The 20961-nt window shown below is 38.2% G+C and overlaps 1 protein-coding gene across 1 annotated transcript in view; it reads right to left on the reverse strand.

The window, feature by feature from the left end:
• Window positions 1-20961, reverse strand: part of CCDC141 (coiled-coil domain containing 141) — a 209784-nt gene that overhangs the window by 34322 nt on the left and 154501 nt on the right. The window contains exons 12-17 of the mRNA XM_065880955.1: window positions 17340-17519; window positions 10279-10458; window positions 9585-9710; window positions 7567-7755; window positions 6195-6374; window positions 4297-4446 (exon numbers count right to left, since the gene is read on the reverse strand). Coding sequence (XP_065737027.1) covers window positions 4297-4446; window positions 6195-6374; window positions 7567-7755; window positions 9585-9710; window positions 10279-10458; window positions 17340-17519 — 1005 coding nt within the window. The remainder of the gene's footprint in view (window positions 1-4296; window positions 4447-6194; window positions 6375-7566; window positions 7756-9584; window positions 9711-10278; window positions 10459-17339; window positions 17520-20961) is intronic.

The following is a 20961-nucleotide window of genomic DNA, read 5'->3' on the forward strand; positions in this document are numbered from 1 at the left end:
CCCTATGGGATGGACATTTTCAGAACAAATTATAATCTTTCCCATCCTCTTACATATACCAACGAAACAGACTCACAGTGGGGCCTGGTAATGAGCAGTTGTGACTGTGAAGTCCCTTGGGCTTTAAGTTGCCTAGACTCTTAGTTTCCTGAGGACTTTCCTGTTCTCATGGCCTGGCACACAGTAGTCATATTTGTTGAATGATGATAATTTAGTTTTTTTCTTAAAATGATGAATTAAGGTCATCAATTTAGAAAATAGTAACTATCTGTACTATACCATAGTGCTGCCTCATCTATACCCTCTTTTTCTGCTTCCTTTCTTACCAGATGGTAGTCGTCCACAGTCATTTTGTCAATAGCAAAGCAGTATACAATATCAGGAGGTTTAATGTTATTGGTTGTGTATCTGTCTAAGGCAGCAGCATTCCCCTATTCTACAATAATTTATTGCTGCTAATCTGCCTTATCTCCCTGGAACTGAGATGACCATTTTATCCAAATTGACAAAAGAACAAAAGAATCTGTGTGACTAGAACAAGAGACTCTGACATATGGAATATATATATATATATATATATATACACATACACATACATACATATTTCTGTTTCCTTCCTGATGGGTAAGATGTTGCTACAGTGTAGAAATTTCAGGCTGATGTAATATAATTATATGAAAGCTCCATTTGCAAAATTTATTTTGGAAAAATGAATAGCAACCCAATTCTGTCATTACTATACTTTTTTTTTTTTTTTGCGGTACACGGGACTCTCACTGTTGTGGCCTCTCCCGCTGCGGAGCACAGGCTCCGGATGCGCAGGCTCAGCGGCCATGGCTCACAGGCCCAGCTGCTCCGCGGTATGTGGGATCCCCCTGGACTGGGGCACGAACCCGTGTCCACTGCATCGGCAGGCGGACTCCCAACCACTGTGCCACCAGGGAAGCCCCATTACTATACTTTTCATCAAAGTAATTGTTTGTGATCCATAATGAGACTCGAGTGACAAATTTCCATTAACATCATGTAAATGTAAAGGTAATTTTTTTGGTCAGGTTGCAGGAAGAAAACATGCTTGATATTAACTTATTACATTTCTAAAGAAGACATGTAAAGAATAAGGAACTGATGATGTTCTGTCATGTAATATGGCAGAGAATATCTATAATGCTTTGTGTATTAAAAGCTTATTTATATTGCCAGGCAAGAAAATGTACAGTGAGATTCAACATTCATGCATACAAATATATCTTTGTGTGAAATGAGTGGGAAAAAAACTCCACAAAATCTGGCAGTCTGAAGGGTGTGTTTTCTAGTATACATGGAGAAAATGAGTTTTTACAATTAACTAACTATGGCTTATATAGTATATAAAATTAGAAAATAATAATATTTTACCCAAAGAGAATCAAGGCACAAAACCATGGTTCTTTGTCATTAAGGAATATCACATCACATTAAAAAAAAAAAAATCACATTTAGAATACCTCACTTTATTTTACCTTGAGATACTGAGTCCTTTTCTTTTTTTTTTTTTTTTTTCTGTTATTTTTTGCCGTGCAGCTTGTGGGATCTTAGTTCCCCAGCCAGGGATTAAACCCAGGCAACAGCAGTGAAAGCCCTGAGTCCTAACCACTGGACTACCAGGGAATTCCTGAGTTCTTTTCTAAGGGCCTTTAGTGCACTTAAAACCATGCAATAAAGTAATTTTAGTTGAAATAACAAAATGAACTGTGCTATTATATCAGATCATACAAAGAGCTTGTAACGAGTGTTCGAGAAAACAAAGATAGAAGAAGAAAGCATAGTAAAAGGATACATTAACATCAGACCATGCAGTGGTTGAATGGTTTCATACATTAACTGAATGGTGAACTCTGAGTTTAGCAGGTGACAAGCTGGTGCCCAGTAAAAGTTGGTCCCCAATAAATGAGCCTCTGGTCCAGAGCTGACTCCCTGAAACCCCACAGTCCTGAAGCACACTGCTCAAGTGAAAACTGTATACTCCTCAGTTTCCTCATCTGGAAAATGAAAGTCCTCCAAAGCCAATTTCAGCTCAGATCAGTGAACTTCCAAGAAGCACTTTAAATGCACTGGATGCAAAATAATGCATTTCAAAATCAACTGAACAAATCAAATGCTATGCCTCGTCTAGTTCCCTGGTGGGCTATCTGACTATTTTTTTATACAAAAAAAATTAGTGTAACATGCAGCTTTTAATTTTACATAATTTTTAAGCACTCATACCAAATACTAATAATGAGAATAATAATTAAAATATCAAATATTATTACAACTTAGAATCTGGCTCTGACATTCACAATACAAACTAGACCACACATCTCTTTATTTTATTAACGGGCACTGAAAATATTCCTTTGGATTATTTTCCCATTAAGCTTGTAGTTGGAAAATCCAGGCTGTGCATGATATACTGTGACATGCCTTGTATATCTCTACGAGGAAGGAAAAGGGAAAAGGGCCAAAAGTTTTCAAAGATCCTTTGAATACGAAACTGTGACTTATATCAAACATTAGTTGGGTTTGAAGTAGAAGCAAATAGGAAGAATCACTCTCCTAATACTTAAGATCATGTTAAAGTGATGTTTGACTCCTATATCAAACCTGCAAGTATCTGGTTTCTGGTTCCTGTTACAGTACAGACAATCCTGGCGTGTCCCTACTTTGACTGGAAGGGCCAGGCTGGCTCCCAGCAAAGGCTCATCCCGAGGCAGCCCTGTAAACAGAACCACTGTGGAAAGGGCCTAAACAGGGAGACCCACCTCCATAAAGGCCACCATGCTTCAGGAAGAGGGAAAGTGAGCCATAGGCAGCTGGGAATAGCCCTTAGCCTGCTCTCTTGTGCTTTCAATAAAATATGGTTGAACATCACAGCAGAGAGAGAGATCTTCAGCAAAAAAAAAAAAAGGAAGAAGAGGAAGAAAAAGAAGAAAGAAAACAACTTTGGGGAAAGATAGTAAAAAAAATTATTTCCATGGCTGTGAATCTAAATTTTATAGCCTGAGGAGAATTAAGATTGTTTTCCTTAAAGTGATCTGGCTGAAGTGGTGCTAACTGCAGTACAGGACCCAGAAGAGGCCGTTCTACTACACAGAGGGCAGACTACACTAGGGGTTTAACGCTGAGCGAAATAATGAGTGTCTCGCCTACAGTGACTCCTGAAACACAGACTCAGAGCAGAAACTCTACAGTCCTGTGGCACACTCAACTGAAAACCCTCCATGATGCTGCTTCCTGTTTCCCTCCCACTGAATGGGATCCAAGCGGCCCCTCCTGCTCTCACCCTCTTGCTTTCCTTCCAGCCATGCTCCTTTCCTGCACTTCTCTGTGGGCTATGAAAGGGCTAGACCACTTGCTAAGTTTAGTTACTCATACTTAAGTCCATGCTCTAATGTTGTTTGATAATATTTGATACTCACTGGTCCTAAATTGTGTAAAGAGGGCATAAACAGAAAAATCCAGAAGGTTCACCACATCTTTTTCCCTCCGCTCACTTTCCTAATGGGTTTGTGATTAATGAACTTAGAAACGTCTTGCTCTAAACAGAGATAAATCTGGAATTGTGGTACCTTTTGTTCTGCTGTCAGTTCCAGTAAGAAACCAGGACTCTCGCTAAGCTATATTTTTCTCCTAGAACAAGTAAACCTTTAGATGGAAAGTTTAACTCTGGGAGGGTGTGGCTCAAGTTCAGCATGTGTCTGGGGGTTGGGGGTTGGGTAGAATTGAGGAAGAGGAGGTGGAATTAACTGTGTATGGAGGAGGGGGCACGGAGTCTAGGCGTTGTTTTGCCAGAGAAGTCACTCAGTTTGAGTAAATATGAAACCAGCCACTTGACTTTGGTGATAATCCTTTGTAGCCTCTGAAGCAACAAGCCTGCTCCCCTTAGCACCCCCTTCATCATGAGTCAATGGTACTTAAATAGCATCTCCGCAGACGGGAGCTGGCTGAACCGGGATGCTATCACTCTGCACTGATGATGTGTATCCACTCAAGCAAAACAACTGCTGTGAGGGTTTGGGGTGGGTTGGGGAGGAGCAAACAAAAAACCCAAATGCTACCTTCTAGGTTCTTCCATATGTTGACAATATACTGACCTCAAAAAGTTTGGGAGCTTAAAGTTTACTCAATCTTTCTGAGCCCTGAGGCCATTGCTTGGCAGATTAAAGGTCAAGGGTAAAAAGAAAGTCTCCTGATTCACTGTGCGTGTGTGTGTGTGTGCGCGTGTGCGTGTACGTGCGTGTGTGTGTGTGTGTGTGTCTGTGTGTGTGTTCTCACCTCGCTCATCTCATCCCTTGCGGTACAGAACTCCAGGCTGCGGGTCAGGGCCTGCTCGTGGTCTTCAGCCTGGGCACGCCAGTTCAGACTGTCCCCCTCAAGGATGTCCAGCTGCTGCTGCAGGTGCTTTGCAGAAACATTAGAGCAGTTCTAAAAATGAAAGAGAAGGGGAAGTGATGAAGGGAACTGGCAAAACAGCAATGAGAACAACATGCTATTTACCTGCATTGTGAAACTCATAAATGACATCAAAAAATAGGCTCCTGATTTCTTTCACCTTAAGCTTCTTTGAATATAATGATTTCAGAAAGAAGCCAGACACCCAACACCCAATGTCGGGAAAGACAAACCCTTACATTTCCAGTCTTGAAACTGCAGTTTTGAAGATTTGTTCACCAGACCCAACGCCTCAGAGACGCTATTCATTATAAGGTATAATTTTTACTTCAAAAGGCATAAAATATGCATTAGAAACATTTGGCTTCTGCACTATAATTTTCCTGTCAACTTGAGCGTGACCTCAGGTTTATTATGCAAGTGCTCCAACCTCTACTCAGCACAGAGGGCTGCTGAGGCCAAGGCCAGATGCGGACTGGAGAACAATTTACATTATTTGTGCAAAGTGAGACGTCTTACTTGTTTTTTTTTTTTTCTTTTTAAAATAAATTTATTAATAAAACAAAACTCTTTAAAAAGAAAGGTCCTTCTTGGGAAAAACATTCTGTTATAACAGAGACAGATATTTTGTATTTGTGTCTTTCAGTTAAGAAAATACTTTAGATCCATTGAATTCCATATAGTTTAGTGGATATCTTAAATGAACTTTGAAATAAAATCAGCCATTACGATTTTTATTAATGTTATACATACTGGATAGACTTAACATAATCTTTTCTTCCTTCAAATTAAGAATTTGGAGAAGGAGTTTTTTAAAAATCGGAGCCCAATGTGTTATTTAGGAAAATTTAATCTGGAATTATTTCCATCTCTTTTAGGCTCCTTTGGTAAGGTCAGTCCAGTGGAATAAAGCAGATCCAGTGATGAGTGCCCAGATCCCTGGGTGGAGCCAGGGTTCTTGGGCTTTTCTACCCTGGGGTTTTATGGATAAAGCAGCTTTTCTGGGATAAGACTCTTCACCTATAAAATGAGGGCCCTGGGCCTAACGATGTCTCGGCTACCTTTTGGATCTGATGTGCTAAAGCAGCATTGTCCAACAGAAATACAATTGAGCCACATAAATAATTTTAAATTTCTTAGTAGTCATATTAAAAAGTAAAAAAGAAACAGTTGAAATTAATTTTCATAATATAGCTTGTTTAACTGAACACATACCCAAACATGTAACCAAATATTAAGAAACATTAATAAGGTTTTTTTCATATTAAGTCTTTGAAATCAAGCCTGTATCTCACACTTAGAGCATATCTCAATTGTTGCTAAATTTCTATCAGAAATACTTGATCGGCACTTAAATCTCATAGAGTTTAGTAGACGCACATACCCAAATTGTTCCCAATATACTTAAAAGTTTTACAATTTGGGGTATCAGTTTTAAATTTAAATTAATTAAAGTTAAATAAAATTAAAACTTGAGTCCCTTAATTGCAATAGGCATATTTCAAATGTGAAAAACTGACTGCCATTATAGATAGCACACCTCTATGATTTTTTAAAATTAGCATGAGAATAGATGTACCAAATAAGGCTTTTAAAATCAGATTTTTCTCCTTAAAATGTTTTTCTCTGGATGTGGTAGAAACTTACCACAAATAAGTAGCCCAATGGTTTAATGTATTTTTTAATTTAACGTATACCAGGCAACGTGCCTGGTTTCTTTCATATTACAGGCCAACTAAGAGCTATATTAGGTATAAATGGTGGTGTTCTAAGTTGCTTACAGGCCGCTGAACTGACGAGATGACATCCACCCCCAAGGAAAGAGCCAGTTTATGGAGATGGTCTATGTGTGCCTGCTTTTCCCGAGAGCGACTGAGGAGAACCTGGGCATCGTAAGCATCAACCATTTCCTTTGGCCGTTGTAGAAACTCCAGTTCTCTTGATCTGAAGAGTCGTCCCAGCTGGAATTTAGGCCATTAACAATTAACCTTCGTATTTTTATGAAGACAGATTTTTTACATTGAGGTATAGTTGATGTACAATATTATATAACTGGCAGGTGTACAATATAGTGATTCACAATTTTTAAAGGTTATACTCCATTTATAGTTACTATAAAATATTGGCTATATTCCCTAAATTGTACAATATAACCTTGTAGCTTATTTTATACCTAATAGCTTGTATCTCTTAATCCCCTATCTCCGTACTGCCCCTCCCCCCTTCCCTCTCCCCACTGGTCACCACTAGTTCTCTGTATCTGTGAGTCTGCTTCTTTTTTGTTATATTCACTACGTTGTTGTATTTTTCAGATTCCACATATAAGTGATATCATACAGTATTTGTCTTTCTCAAAGATAGCTTTTTAAAAAAAAAAAAAAACTTCTTTCCTATAACATATTTAACTAGCAGGTCAACACTGACAAGCCCATCTAAAATTATTAGTATTATAGACAAATAAGTGTTATAATGCTGCAAGTCAATAGGGTAAAATTGAGGGACTAACTCTGTCAGTTCTATTAAAGAAGAAAACACTGTTTGCTCACAGCCTAAAACTTTAGCAAGATGAGGCCTGTGATCTGAGTAAATTCAGAGGCTATTTTCAAGGGATTTCAATAAGTCTCCATTTTCTGTTAATAGAGGCTAAGGACTATGAAGTTTTACTGAGCACTCTACTGATACTTGAGATATAAAAGAAATTGTTTTCTTCCCTCAAAGAGCTTACACTTGAGTTAGGGGAACAAAAGTAATTAAGAATCAAGATGTTAAAAATGACAGATGTGTGGAATAAACAATAAGAGTTCGAGGAATTTTGAAGAGAGAAAAATCACTCCAAGGGAGGTAGATTGTTGGATGGAGGGACAGGGCCTAGATGGTAGAGAGGAGACAGAAGGACCTGTCAGATAATGGCAGCCCAAGAGTCAAGGCTTGGAATTAGGATGTGGACGCCATCTTTGAGGGACCCAAGGAGAGCTCACTTTGGCTGGAACATCGGGCAGAATGGGGCCCAGTGAGAGAAAAGTCAGGGGCCAGACTGAGGAAAGCTTCTAATATCAGAATAAGCAATCTGGCCTTTATTTATTACACAATCATTTATTTTTAATTTCATAGTTTAAAACCGAGAGTCTTCCAAACATCCATGATAAGTCTTACCTCTTCTCTGACTTGGTGGAACTGGACAATCTTATACAGGATCTCCTCGTAATCTTGGATTCTCTCTTTCTGGTTTTGATGGAGGTGAATTAGGTCCTTCAGCTGTTGAGACTTCTCTTTCACAGGGGCTCCTTTGCCACTTAACTCTTCTGACTCTTTTATAATGTATTGAGCCTCATCATTCAGTTGCTAAAAAGTTGTAAGCAATAAAAGAAATACAGCTTTTAGAGAGCTTTTTACTTTACAACTGACTATATGAAGATCTCAATAACAAATCACTCTCTTATTTGTTAACAAATACTTATCGTGAGCTTCACCTCCATCCCTGCAAATCCAGGCATTGTGCATGATGCTAGGGATATATTATTCCATCCTCAGCTTCTCAGAATTTTTTTAAAAATTAATTTAAATTAATTAAATTTAAAAAGTTTAAAAACACAAAAAAGTGTTTCAAAGTTAGGTGGTGAAATGGAAAGTCATATATTTCTATGACATACCAAATATTCTGGTCATCTGTTAAGTAAATATATTCTAGATACTCTATGAGGCTGTGACCATCTGTGATATTTAATACAACCAGAATCAGGTGGTATGATAAGAACACCAAAAGAAGACAAGCATAAAAATATATTGGGGGAATTATTTGTCCTCTGTGATAAAAGAATGATCAAAATGAACCACCAGCTGAGCAGCACAGTAGCTATGCTGCTTTAAAAGCAGTCATCCCAGAATCCACAAATAGCCACCACTTGTAGGGAGGGATAAGCCACCTTCTTTTTACCCAGAACTGCTCAGATAGCCCTTATAGGAATCTAGATCCTGGTGCACAGCTTAAAGAGGAAGCTCCTATAATTTCAGAGCTGGATTTTAAGTCAAGGATAACAGTAATGGAAATGATTTAGGCTAAGGAGATAATTTGCAGAAGAGTGACCTAGTAAGGGTCTTCATGTTGAAATCAAGTACGTGGGCATCAAATATACGCACATCACAGTGACAGAGCTAAAGAAGCTTGACAACAGTTCCTGATTTAGAGGAATTTACACACACACACTTACTCATGTGCAGGGACATGTGCACATGAAATGCAGATACATATGATACAGAGTATAACAAAGAAACCAACAGATAGGCTAGGAGAATTTTCTAAGAGTTCTCCTGAGAAAGAGTTCACTGTGGGCCACAGTGGTGTGTGTGCTTTTTGTGAGTGGGGGGTGGTTATGTATTACATTAGTTTTGTCTTAAAGGAACATAAATTAGATATTCCCTAAAGGAATCTTCAAACTTCTGTTTAGGGGTTTCTTTAAAGCCAACACTTGCAAAGTAGTGACAAACAGAAACACAGGTATCTTAACTTTGCAGCAAAGAACACGAATCCAGGCAGGAGGATAACGTGACTGGCAAACTTTTTCGGCAGCTGTGTCAAGCTCAGGAATGGCAAGAGGTGGGGGCGGGGGTGTGGAATGCACTAGCAATCAGGGCCTGGGAACATGACTCATGGTTTTTTCTCTCACATTCTGAGGGCTCTCTGAGAGGGAGAAAGGGAGAGCACAGCAAAATTCTTGGAATCGTGGTAGGAGCCTGGGGTGCCAGTGGGTGGGCACAATGACATCACAGTGATAATTTCAGGGACAGAGGACAGCAGAACCTCTGTGTCAGAGATTGCCCATCCTTGTTTTGAGATGTCTGAATCGAAAACATGTCTATACCCCTTAGGAAAGGAATTAGAGTAAATATATATGATAAATACATTAATAAGGAACTAATTTAAATTAAAATAATCTAAGATAAGAATATATTAAGGACCTTTTGTAGCCCAAATGTTTGTGTATCATCAAATATAGCACACTGCAGTTAAACAGGAAGAAAAATGTGTTTTTAAAGTGGATTTTTAGACAAGCAATGCTGTTGTTTTTTAAAAATTGTAATTCATCAGACTGTAAAAATTAATTAGGTGAGCATTGACTGAACAGTCTTTAATACTTTTTCATTCACCCAAGGCCATCAATCTGTTTCTTCACCTGGAACTGAGGTTTCATTTCGTTCCATTTTTTCTGTAGACCTAAAATGGTCTGGAGACTCCCTCCAAGGTCAAGTGCAGACACAGGCATAAGTGCTTCCTGAAGAAGTTTTAAGTTGTGAGTAGTCTGAAATAGACATTAGATAGTTATGTATATGTTTTCTTTGATACCACCAGCAAATACATCATAATCATTCCAGTGATGACATGGTGTGTCATCAAACTTTTCAATTACCGTGAAAGCACTCACTACCTAGAGTGAGCCTGTGGTTCTAAACCACCAATGAACAAAAGCACAGGCCCTCTTTTTATTGTGGTAAAATATACATAACAAAATTTACCATTTGAACCATTTTTAAGTGTGCAACTTAGTGGCATTAGTACATTCATACTGGTGTGCCGCCATTACCACCATCCATCGCCAGAACTTTCTCATCTTCCCAAACAGAAACTCTGTATTGGTTAAACTCTAACTCCCATTTCACCCTCCCCTCAGCCCCCGGTATCCTCTATTCTGCTTTCTGTCTCTGTGAATTTGACTACTCGAGGTTCCTCACATAAGTGGAATCACAAAATTTATCCTTTTGTGTTCGTCTGATTTCACTTATGTTTCCAAGGTCCCTCTATGTTGCAGCATGTGTCAGAATTTCTTTCCCTTTTAAGGCTGAATACTACCCATTTGCCAGTTCCCTCACCTTTCTAAGTTGCTCTTTGAACGCTCCCCACCGCTGTTTCACGGGCTTGCTTGCAGCGGCTTTAAGTTGCCAGGCTATCCGAAGGCGGCTGAGTTCCTCCCGTTCTGCCTTCTGGCTTTGCATAGTGTTCTCCATAATGTGTACTTCATTCTTCACATTTAATATTTCATTTGCTTTTGCCTGTGAAATTAATAATTACATAATGGCTTTTCTTTCCCAAGAAATAGAACATTTTGCATACAACTATTTGAGGAGGCAAACGCTTCATCATAGCCAAAGCAGAACACAGTTCTGATATCAAGACAAGTCTGAAAAGTCTGTGCACAGGCACAGCTGGGCTCTCAGAACCCATAATCTATGCTTGGACGTCAGCTCCCGAGCTCTTCATGACCCCACTGGTGTTTCAGTCCTCTCCTTTAGGATCTGTTCATTTCCTGGGGCTTAAAGGGTGACTGAATGAGCATAGGGATCCGGACATTTTGAAGTTGAGATTATTTTAATGCATAAGTTTTGAAGTGGATTCCACCTTTTATTTTAACACACATTAGAATACGTCAATATCTGAGTATCAGGGACCGTGAGGGGGCAGATTGTTGTGGGTCTGTGTTTCTTTCTAAACTATCCCATTGTATATATTGGGTGGGCCAAAAAGTCCCTTTGGTTTTTAAATAAAACTAAAAGACACATTTTTCATTTTCACCAAGAACGTTATTGAACAACGTATTCACCCTTTTGGTCCACTACTTCTGCCATTTTTCAGGCAGCTTCATAATTCCGTCTTCCCAAAACTTTTTATCTTTTTGAGCAAAGAACTGTTCCAGGTGCCTTTTACAGTCTTCAAGGGAACTGAAATTTTTTCCATTAAGACAATTTTGTAAAGACCAAAATAAATGGAAATCTGAAGGTGCAGTGTCTGGTGAATATGGCGGATGAATCAGAACTTCCCAGCCAAGCTGTGACAGTTTTTGCCTGGTCATCAAAGAAACATGCAGTTTTACATTATCCTGATGGAAGATTATGCGTTTTCTGTTGACTAATTCTGGATGTTTTTCGTCAAGTGCTGCTTTCAGTTGGTCTAACTGGGAGCAGTACTTGTTGGAATTAATCGTTTGGTTTTCCAAAAGGAGCTCATAATGGAGGACTCCCTTCCAATCCCACCATAGACACAACATCACCTTTTCTGGATGAAGACCAGCCTTTGGTGTGGTTCATCTCGCTTGCCCCATGATCTCTTCTGTTCCACATTATTGTACAGTATCCACTTTTCATCACCCGTAAAAATTTGTTTTAAAAATGGAACGTTTTTGTTATCTTTACGTAGAGAATCGCATGAGGAAATACAGTCAAGAAGGTTTTTTTCACTTAACTTATGTGGAACCCAAACATCAAAACGATTAACATAACCAAGTTGGTGCAAATGATTTTCAACCCTTGATTTGGATATTTTGAGTATGTCGGCTATCTCACATGTGGTATAACGTTGATTGTTCTCAACTAATGTCTAGATTTGATCGCTATCAACTTCAACTGGTCTACCCGACCATGGTGCAGCGTCCAGCGAGAAATCTCCAGCACAAAACTTCGCAGAACACTTTTGCCATGTTCCATCGGTCACATCACCTTCTCCATACACTGCACAAATCTTTTTTTGTGTTTCAGTTGCGTTTTTACCTTTCTTGAAATAATAAAGCATAATATGCCAAAAATGTTGCTTTTTTTTCCATCTTCAGTATTAAAATGGCTACATAAAAATTCACCAATTTTGATAAGTATTTTTTTAAATGACACTGATATGACAGCTGTCATATACAATCTAACAAAATTGTTTCAAATGAAGTTAAAGACAACTAAGTGCTACTAGAGCCAACTTACAGAGAAAACCGAACAAACCTTTTGGCCAACTCAATACTACAATTATTTAAAATTTTCCTTGTGAGCAGTTCCTCAAGTTACTCCGTTTTGTGAGAACTGAAATGTACCTCTATATACAGTTGTCCCTTGGTATTCATGGCAGCAGGGTGGGAGGCGGGGACTGGTTCCAGGACTCACCACGGATACCAAAACCAGTGGATGCTCAACTTCCATGGTTGGCCCTCCATATCCGCAGGTTTCAACCAACTGTGGATGGTGTGCTATGTTTAGCTCTGAGGTTGGTTGAATCCAGGGATTTGGAAGCAGTGGATATGGAGGGCCAACTGTATCTCTATATTTGTATCTCTATTGTGCACCAGAAGAACAATATCTAAATTCCAAGACTTCTCTTCCCAACTTTCATATGTTCTAGATCTCTGATTTGAAATCCTTTAAACAATGATTTTAAACTACTGGAAATTCAATCAGAGGCAGAAGGATAAGAGAGGTAGAGAGTAAGACAATAGGCTCTTTTTGTGTCAAACATCAAAAAAATGCAGAAGAATATTTGTTTGGCAAAACAGTAATTTTTACTTTGATGGCCAGCTTTTCTCAGTAAATCCTTGAATTTCTAAGGAGCAATTGCACATGAATTTCTACAATGGCAGTGACAGCTGGGTATCTAAAAGTCACAGGACCTTTTAGATTATAGTCAGAAGATAGTGCCATGAATATGTAACAGGATATTTTAAATCACAGGCCATCTTATTTTAAAATTATTTTAAATGACATTAATATTGCACATTTATATTTTTATATTAATGTAGACATTATAAAGTGTCATTTAATTGAAAAAATACCTGCAGGTGCTAAATGTGACCTCTCCTAAGAATTTGGGGATCTAGTAGTAAAATGATGTATCCTGTAATTATGATGAACAAGACACACATATTATGAAAGGCATTAGACAGCCACAGCAGGCCCTAAAGCAAATCATATTTTTATCTATGCTATAAATAAAGATAGGGTATCTTTCACATATTATTAAGAAAATATTAATCAAAATGTTATATAATACACAACTGAATGTAAACTTGGAATTTGCAGCATGTCCATGACAACTACAATCGGAAGAGTATATGCTCTGAATGAAGCCTAGGAAAGAGAGCTATGGTAGGATCTGTTGATGCCTAGCTAGCAGGATTCAAGAAGAGTGATTATGCATTTGGCAAACAAATATTTTGGCCACTCAGAAAGATTAAATAATTTGCCTGAGGTCTAGTTAGTGAACACACTACTCATTCTACTTCTGTATAAGGTCACTGGAAAATTTGCCATAATCTAAACAGGGCACTAAATTACCCATTTTCCATGTAGATTCACACACAATGAGTGGTCTTCTGACATCTTGCTTTTCAGATATCTTGATAACTGGAAGGCAGTATTCCATGTAGCATTCTTGGTATTCACCACTATAAATTAGTAAATTGGCACTTTCATCAAGATGTCTGCCAGATTTCTGCCCTAAATCAGCTTTTCTGATTGTGATGATTTTTAGATGCACTGAAACATTTTTTTAAATTTCAAGCTTGAAAATCTGAGCCTCGGCAACCCAATCAAGAGCAGAACACTCAGTGGGAAATGCCAGCGGCACTTCTTCCTTCTTAATAACCAAACTGGTTACCACACTTCAGCAATAATGCTTGTTTAAAAGCCTAATAGTCCCAAAGATATGAAGAGGATAAAAATTGTGTTATACTGGCTTTACCAAATGGCTTTACCATTCATATCGCAGAATGTCACTGAACCAATAAAGTTAAGCATTACGTGGACCTTAATTCTCATCAATGAGGAGGAATTTATTTATCATATGACAGTGGTAAGGACCTTGGGGTAAAGTAGCCATGTTTATAACGTCAAGATACAAGACCACCAAGGTATGTAGTAAAATACACACTGTTGCTGAAAACTCTAAATGGACATTTGAATATCATGGAACCTAAGTTTATTTAGACAAAGACACAAAATATAATTTTGAATGGATTCCTGCTACAGATCTTAAATGAAAATCTGACTGTACAATCTTAAACATTCTAAATAAGTAATAAAGGACTTCTGTTTCTGGGTAGGATGGAGTAGCTAGTGGCAGAGCAGTGCTTCTGCCTAGAACAACTAGAAAAGCTGGAATAAATGAAGAAAGCAACTATTTGAAGGCAAAAAGAACTAAAGAGGCCAAGACTCCAGAGAAGGACGAACCTGAGAGTGGTGAGCTCACCTGTCACCTCTCCTACCCCAGTCAGGGGCATTTCCCAATTCTGTATGCTGACAGGAGGCCAATCATGAGGCTTTACTGGGGAACAGAGAAAACAATAGAACTTTTGACAGACACTAGTGGGGATGGGGGTTCAAGCACACAGCTCATCTTCATCTCAGAACATTGACAAAATACTGGGGCTGAACAGGGCAGTGGATTAAAAAAACCCAAGCAAAAGCCTCTGAAATGCAGAGTGGAAGTTTTTCAGCCATCTCCCAAGACTCCCCAAATTGGAGACCTGCTAGGGGGAGAGACCTCAGAGAATGCACCAAGCTCTAACATGAAAACGCTGAGAGCCCAAGGTCAACAGAATAGATGGAGCATTGACAGGACTATACTCCAGACTCAACTCCACCAGCTCCTGATTGGCTTAAGTGATCTTCAACCAACACCCACCTAAGGAAAGAAGATAACACCATCTGGAACTCCTACAATTTTTTTATACATAATGCTTGGCATTTGATAGATATTCTCTCATCATCCCAAGATAGGACGACAGAGCTGGAAACTGAGAGAAAAAGTAGACAATGGAAACAATTCCGGATCCAGATGTTGGACTTAGCTGACAAACACTTTAAAATACCCATGATTAATACGGTCACGAAAGTATAGGAAAGACGGAGAAAGAGAGGATAAAAAAGGAGAATTTCACCGGCAATATAAATCTAATAAAAAAGAACCAACTGGAAATTCCAAAACTGAAAAATATAATTTCTCAAAAGGAAGTTAGTAAGAAAAAGGATAGACAAAAAAAGTGCAGTTTGCAAATATGTAAACTCCCTTATGAGTGCAAATTGGAGAAGTACACAATGAAGAGATGGATATAAAGATACACCGAAAAAGAGTAAAAATATTAAAGATAGATAGATATGTTCTAAATGTTCCAAGTAAAAAATAACAATTTTTTTTAACAGTAAAGCACCAATATAACATAAGAACATAGGTAAAATACTCAGCAACTTTTCTCTGATGCATACGGATAGTATTAGATAAATTAGAATTATTTAATGCATATTTTGTTTCCATATAGATTTAAGAAGACCAGTCTTTAAACAACAAAGTTTGAAACAATGAAGATAAAGAGGAAATTGTAGCTCAAAGTAGATGAGGGTAGTTAGAGCCCAACTCTTCCAAATGAATTCAGGCTCCAGACTGAGATTCATCACATGTCAGAGTACTGAGAAAATTGCAGATGTCAGTCATCTTTGCAAATCTACAGAAAATAGGAGAAGGGCCAGAAAATTAGAGAAAGGAAAATGCCCTGATTTTCAAATGGGGGAAAAGATGGCCTATGTGATTTACCTGTCAGTAATCTTGACATTGAAAACCAGGGCAATAAAGTCATCATTGATCAAGCAGATTGTGAGCACTTTGGAAAGAACCCTATGATCACTAGGAGTCAAACTAATTTTTGCCAAGTTATATTATACAAATGATAGGATACTAGGTAGACAGACCTTCCTTCGAGCAGTGTCTTCCATTATAGACTTAAGAAAAAGTGGTTAAAATAAAGTACTATTGAGAATGTCCACGATTGTTTAAAAGACTGGTTAATCAACTGATTGCTTAATGGATTGGGGTAGCAATCTGCCCCTCAGACACTTTTATTAAAGATCTAATTGCAGCCACAAGAGGCTTACTTATTAATATACAGAATTAAACCCAGGAGAGATGGCTAATGCAATAGATAGCAGGCTCAAAATTAGTTTAACAAGATGGAATCGTGAGTCAAAACTAACGAAGTGATATAAAATAGGAATAAATATAAAGGTTCACATTTGTATGTAAAAGATAAATAGGCGACATGGATATAAAATGGGAGAGACCTAGCCTGGCAGGGACTGCAATAAAAATGTAATGCAATTGCAGTTTTTCCATCACAGGCTTAATAGGAACCAACAAAGTGAAATGATTGCTAAAAGTGCTAGTACAACCTTAGGTCTCATTAGTAAAGAATGATGTACACTTTGTACTCTGTGTTGAAGTTGTACTTTACTTCTTGTTTACATGTTATGAATGATATTGACAAATCATGGAAAATTCTGGGAGGAAGGATTAGGATGAAGAAAGAGAGAAAGCTACCTCCTAAATGATAGAAAGGATTTATATCTAGTTCACTGCGGAAAAGACTCAAATTAGATTTTGCAACTGTTTTCAAGGTTTGAAAAACTTTCGTGTGTAAGAGAAATGAAATATGCATACATTTTTCCCCCTGTGGAGCTACAGAGGGTTAGAATCAGATATGAAGACAGATTCGACTTAACATTAAAAAATAAAAAACTTTCCTAGCAGCTGGTATTTTCTAACAATAAAATGAACAGTTTCGTAAGGAAGATACTTGAGATATTGAAGGAGAGGTGGATTAACCATCTTTCAAGAATTCTGTGGAGAACTTTATATGGGCCTGAGGTCGATTCTAGGATACTTTACAGATATAACTTAACAACTAAAGTTTAGGGTACATTTCTAAATATAATGGCACTTTGCTATGAAAAGATCTGGTATTGTAAGAAATTCTTTGAAATGAAGATTCATCCTAGATGTTATCTTTCGCCTCTGGAAATCTTGTAAGGATCTTGTTGCATGCTTTCAACACAACTCAGAACTTCTGGGTGATCTTCTGAGGACTCTATGTAATAATAATAATGTTACATTTGGATTATAGTCACTCTTTTTTGTTAACAGATAAACTAGCCTTCATGTGATAAACTCACAAGAGGTCTAGGAGCAAAGAAGCACATAAATGCTGGGCTTCAGGACTATTCTAGGTTGAATGGAGCTAAAAAGAACTTCCGAAACCAGCACAGCTGAATAACAACTGAACTTTTAAATTTGTGATTCTGACTTTGAAAAGTGATCCTTGAAGAAGGTATGACTCATTTAATGTTATTCTCACCATATTTATTAAATTAAGGAACTTGAGCCCGAGGTCTTGAGTTAAAAAGCTCCTCTTTAAAAACAGCTGCCACTGCTTCTCCACTGAGTCAGAGTGACGCTCAGCTTCAGCAACACCCTCTTCCTTTCGCAGGATATCAGTTTGGTAAAACTCCCTTAGGCCCTGACATTGCTCCTCTACCTTAAAAAAAAAAAAAAAAGAATATAAATGAAAGTTAAGAACACTTAAAAACATTTTTAAAGAGAAAAATACTAGATTCCAATAAAAGCCTATATAAAACTTAATTGGAACCTACATTTCAGAATTCTTTAAATAATGATTAAATATTGTCAACTTACTGAAAAGACATGAAAATCTGTTCAGGTTGTTGACAGATCAGACTGACTGCTACTGGGTAGTAACTTGACCTGACAAGTTTATTATCCAGAAGCCCTATTTACTGTAGCCAAAATCATATTTATGTATTATATATGTGTATGTTTTGCAATTGGAGACAGCTTATGTCAAAGACCAAAGTGGTTCCATTTAAAGCTGAGTTTTATAATTCAGGAGAAAGATAAACATATACAATCAAGGAATACAAATCAGAAAGAAATGTAAGTCAGTGGAAAGTTATTCATAATTAGCAAATCACAATTTGCTTCTCATCAGTGATAAACCAGAACAAAAGAGTACAAATAATTATGAATTTTCTGTACATGTATTAATATTAAACTGCCTCCATGAGCAAATCTTACTGAGGTTCATTACTTCACCTCCCTAGAATTATATTTTCTCATTGGCTAACCAAGGTAAGCAATACTAGATTATTTTAAATCACTCTCTTTGGACAGAGCTTATATAAAATCAGATGTGCCTGCAGAACCAGATCATTTAACTGGGTATTGTAGAAATGGTAGAAAATTTTTGACACAAGTTTTTATGCATTTTGAATAATACTTAATGGCCAATAGGATAAGACTCAAAGAGCTCATAACTACTGAAAGCAATATAAATGGGATAAGAAATTTCAGGCAATGGTTAGTCACTATATTTTCAAGATTTCAATATCATTCTTAATTTAATGAGCGCTGCAAAGGGCACTTAGAAAGAGAAGTTGTCTCCTCTTTTTCCATAGTCCATTTATTCATGACTGTTTTCCTGATACTTGTTTCCTCAGCCCTGGATAATCTTTCCTCAGTTTTCTGCTCCTACTTAATCCTTCATGAGACAGTTAAAATACTACCTCCTCCATGGAGTCTCCTAAGATTCCATAGTAAGAATTTAACAGTTATTTCATTGGGTTCCCAAAGATAATTCTGGGAGAAAGAGAACCAAAAACAGATTATTACAACACAAAGGCAAGTATGCCCACAGTGTTCTGGGCACACTGAGGAGGGACCACCAGCTCTACATAAAGTAAACAGGCAAGAATTCCCCAAAGGAAGCGACATTTGATCTGTGTCTTTCAGAATTGTCCAGGGTGAGAGGGAACAGGAGAAGGGGGCCCCGGATGGAAGGAATAACACGTGTGAAGGCACAAGTGTGAAACACTGGCTGGTTCAGAGCATGATAAATGATCTTGGTGTGGGTGACGTCCAGATAGCACAACCTGAGTGGTAAGAAAGAAGTGAGAGTGATCATTGTGTTGGCATAAAGCCGTCAGTAGGTTTCAACTCGTTTGCTACTATACTCAACAAATTGTGACACACTCTCGTTAGTTTGAAACAACTGACAGCTATCACAATGACTCGGAATCAGCATGACAGCCATCAGTACTTCAATGGGATAGTATGCTACAGGCGGGGGTGTCAATATCATGGGCTGTCGGTTAAATGAAATTCTTAAAACATAAACTTTAATTCATCCTCCTTTTTCAACTGTTCAAAAAAGCCTCCTTGAATGTAAGTGAGCATGGTGTCATTATAGGAATTTCCTTGAATCTGGACTAGTTTCTTTTTTTAAGTGAATTAATGATCAACTTTAATACACTACCCATTTTGGGGTAAAAGTTATAACTTGCTTCATAAATTACATTTGTCATATAACCTGAATTTCAGGAAGTGACATGATCAGATTTGCTTTAGAATGACCATTTTCTGAAAGGCATGAAGGGGAGAATTATAGGAGGCAGAGAGAACAGGCAGATACAATTTCTTTAAGCTGGGCAAGGGATGATGAGGACCTAAACTGAGAAGGTGATGGTACAAATGAAGAAGGGGAATTCAGAAATCTCTTAGGTTGTCTCTAAAGACAGACATGGGATAGCATGGCGTTTTTTTTAGATGTTGGGGGTAGGAGTTTATTAATTAATTTATTTATTTTTGTTGTGTTGGGTCTTCGTTTCTGTGCGAGGGCTTTCTCTAGGTGTGGCAAGCGGAGGCCACTCTTCATCACGGTGCGTGGGCCTCTCACTGTCGTGGCCTCTCTTTTTGCGGAGCACAGACTCCAGACGTGCAGGCTCAGTAGTTGTGTCTCACAGGCCCAGTTGCTCCACAGCATGTGGGATCCTCCCAGACCAGGGCTCGAACCCGTGTCCCCTGCATTAGCAGGCAGATTCTCAAACACTGCGCCACCAGGGAAGCCCCTAGCATGGCCTTTGATGTTTGAAAAAACAGAAGGGAGGAGATTGGGAATTAAACTTCAGCTCTGATGTTTACTACCTGTTTGGTCTTACATACCTAACTTCTCAGAGCCTCAGTTTCCCTCATTTGCAAAGTAGGGATAATAGTAAATAAACATAGGGATATTATAAGGATGAAATGAGATCAGGAATGAAAAGTTCAGGGCCTAGTACAAAAATAACTGCTCATTAAGAAAGGGATCAGAACAGACTTTGAGCTTCTACATAGGACTTCTGAAAGACAGTGGGGTCATTAATCCAATGCCAAAATACAGAAGGAAACACGTTTGAGGAAAAGATAACCAGTTGTGTTTTGTTGAGCTTCAGGAAGCTACAGAATACATAGGTAATTAGTATGATTGGAAGTTGAAAGCATTGGCCTGGAGCTCAGAAGAGCTGGGGTTGAGGAACCAGTTTTGAGTTACTGGGAAATTGAAACTATAGGTGTGTTTGTGGGAGGGTGGGTGATTTTTGTAGGGAACATGTATAGAATGTACAAAAGAGGGAGCACAGGCAAGAACTCTGTAACCCACCACACTTTAGGAACAGAGAACTGAATCAGGAAAAAGAACAGAAAAAGAAGTAGACAGGCTAATTTCACTTATGTGAAATATCTAAATAAGGCAAATCTATAGGGACAGAAAGCAGAGTAGTGCTTGCCTGAGGCTGGGGGCAGGGGGGAGGGGTGGTGGAAACCAGGATTGGTGAAAAGTATACCCCAGGTCTCTTTTTGGGGTGATGGAAATATACCAAAACTGGAGTGCAGTGATGGTTACACAACTCTATAAATCTACCAAAAATCATTACATCCTAAAATAGGCGAATTTTATGCTGTGTAAATTATACCTCAATAAATCTGTTTAAAGTCAAAGGAGGTGAATGTGAGTAACTGGGTTAAATAAATACAGCAGAGGGATTAAGTGGGATAAAGATTGACCGTTTCACCTGTCAACTGGTAAGTAGTAAGTATAAGCTCATAAGAATGGAGTGAAGAGGTGCAAATGGCAGGATGGAAAAGGG

Source organism: Phocoena phocoena, chromosome 7 (genome assembly GCF_963924675.1).
Source record: "Phocoena phocoena chromosome 7, mPhoPho1.1, whole genome shotgun sequence".
NCBI lineage: Eukaryota > Metazoa > Chordata > Mammalia > Artiodactyla > Phocoenidae > Phocoena > Phocoena phocoena.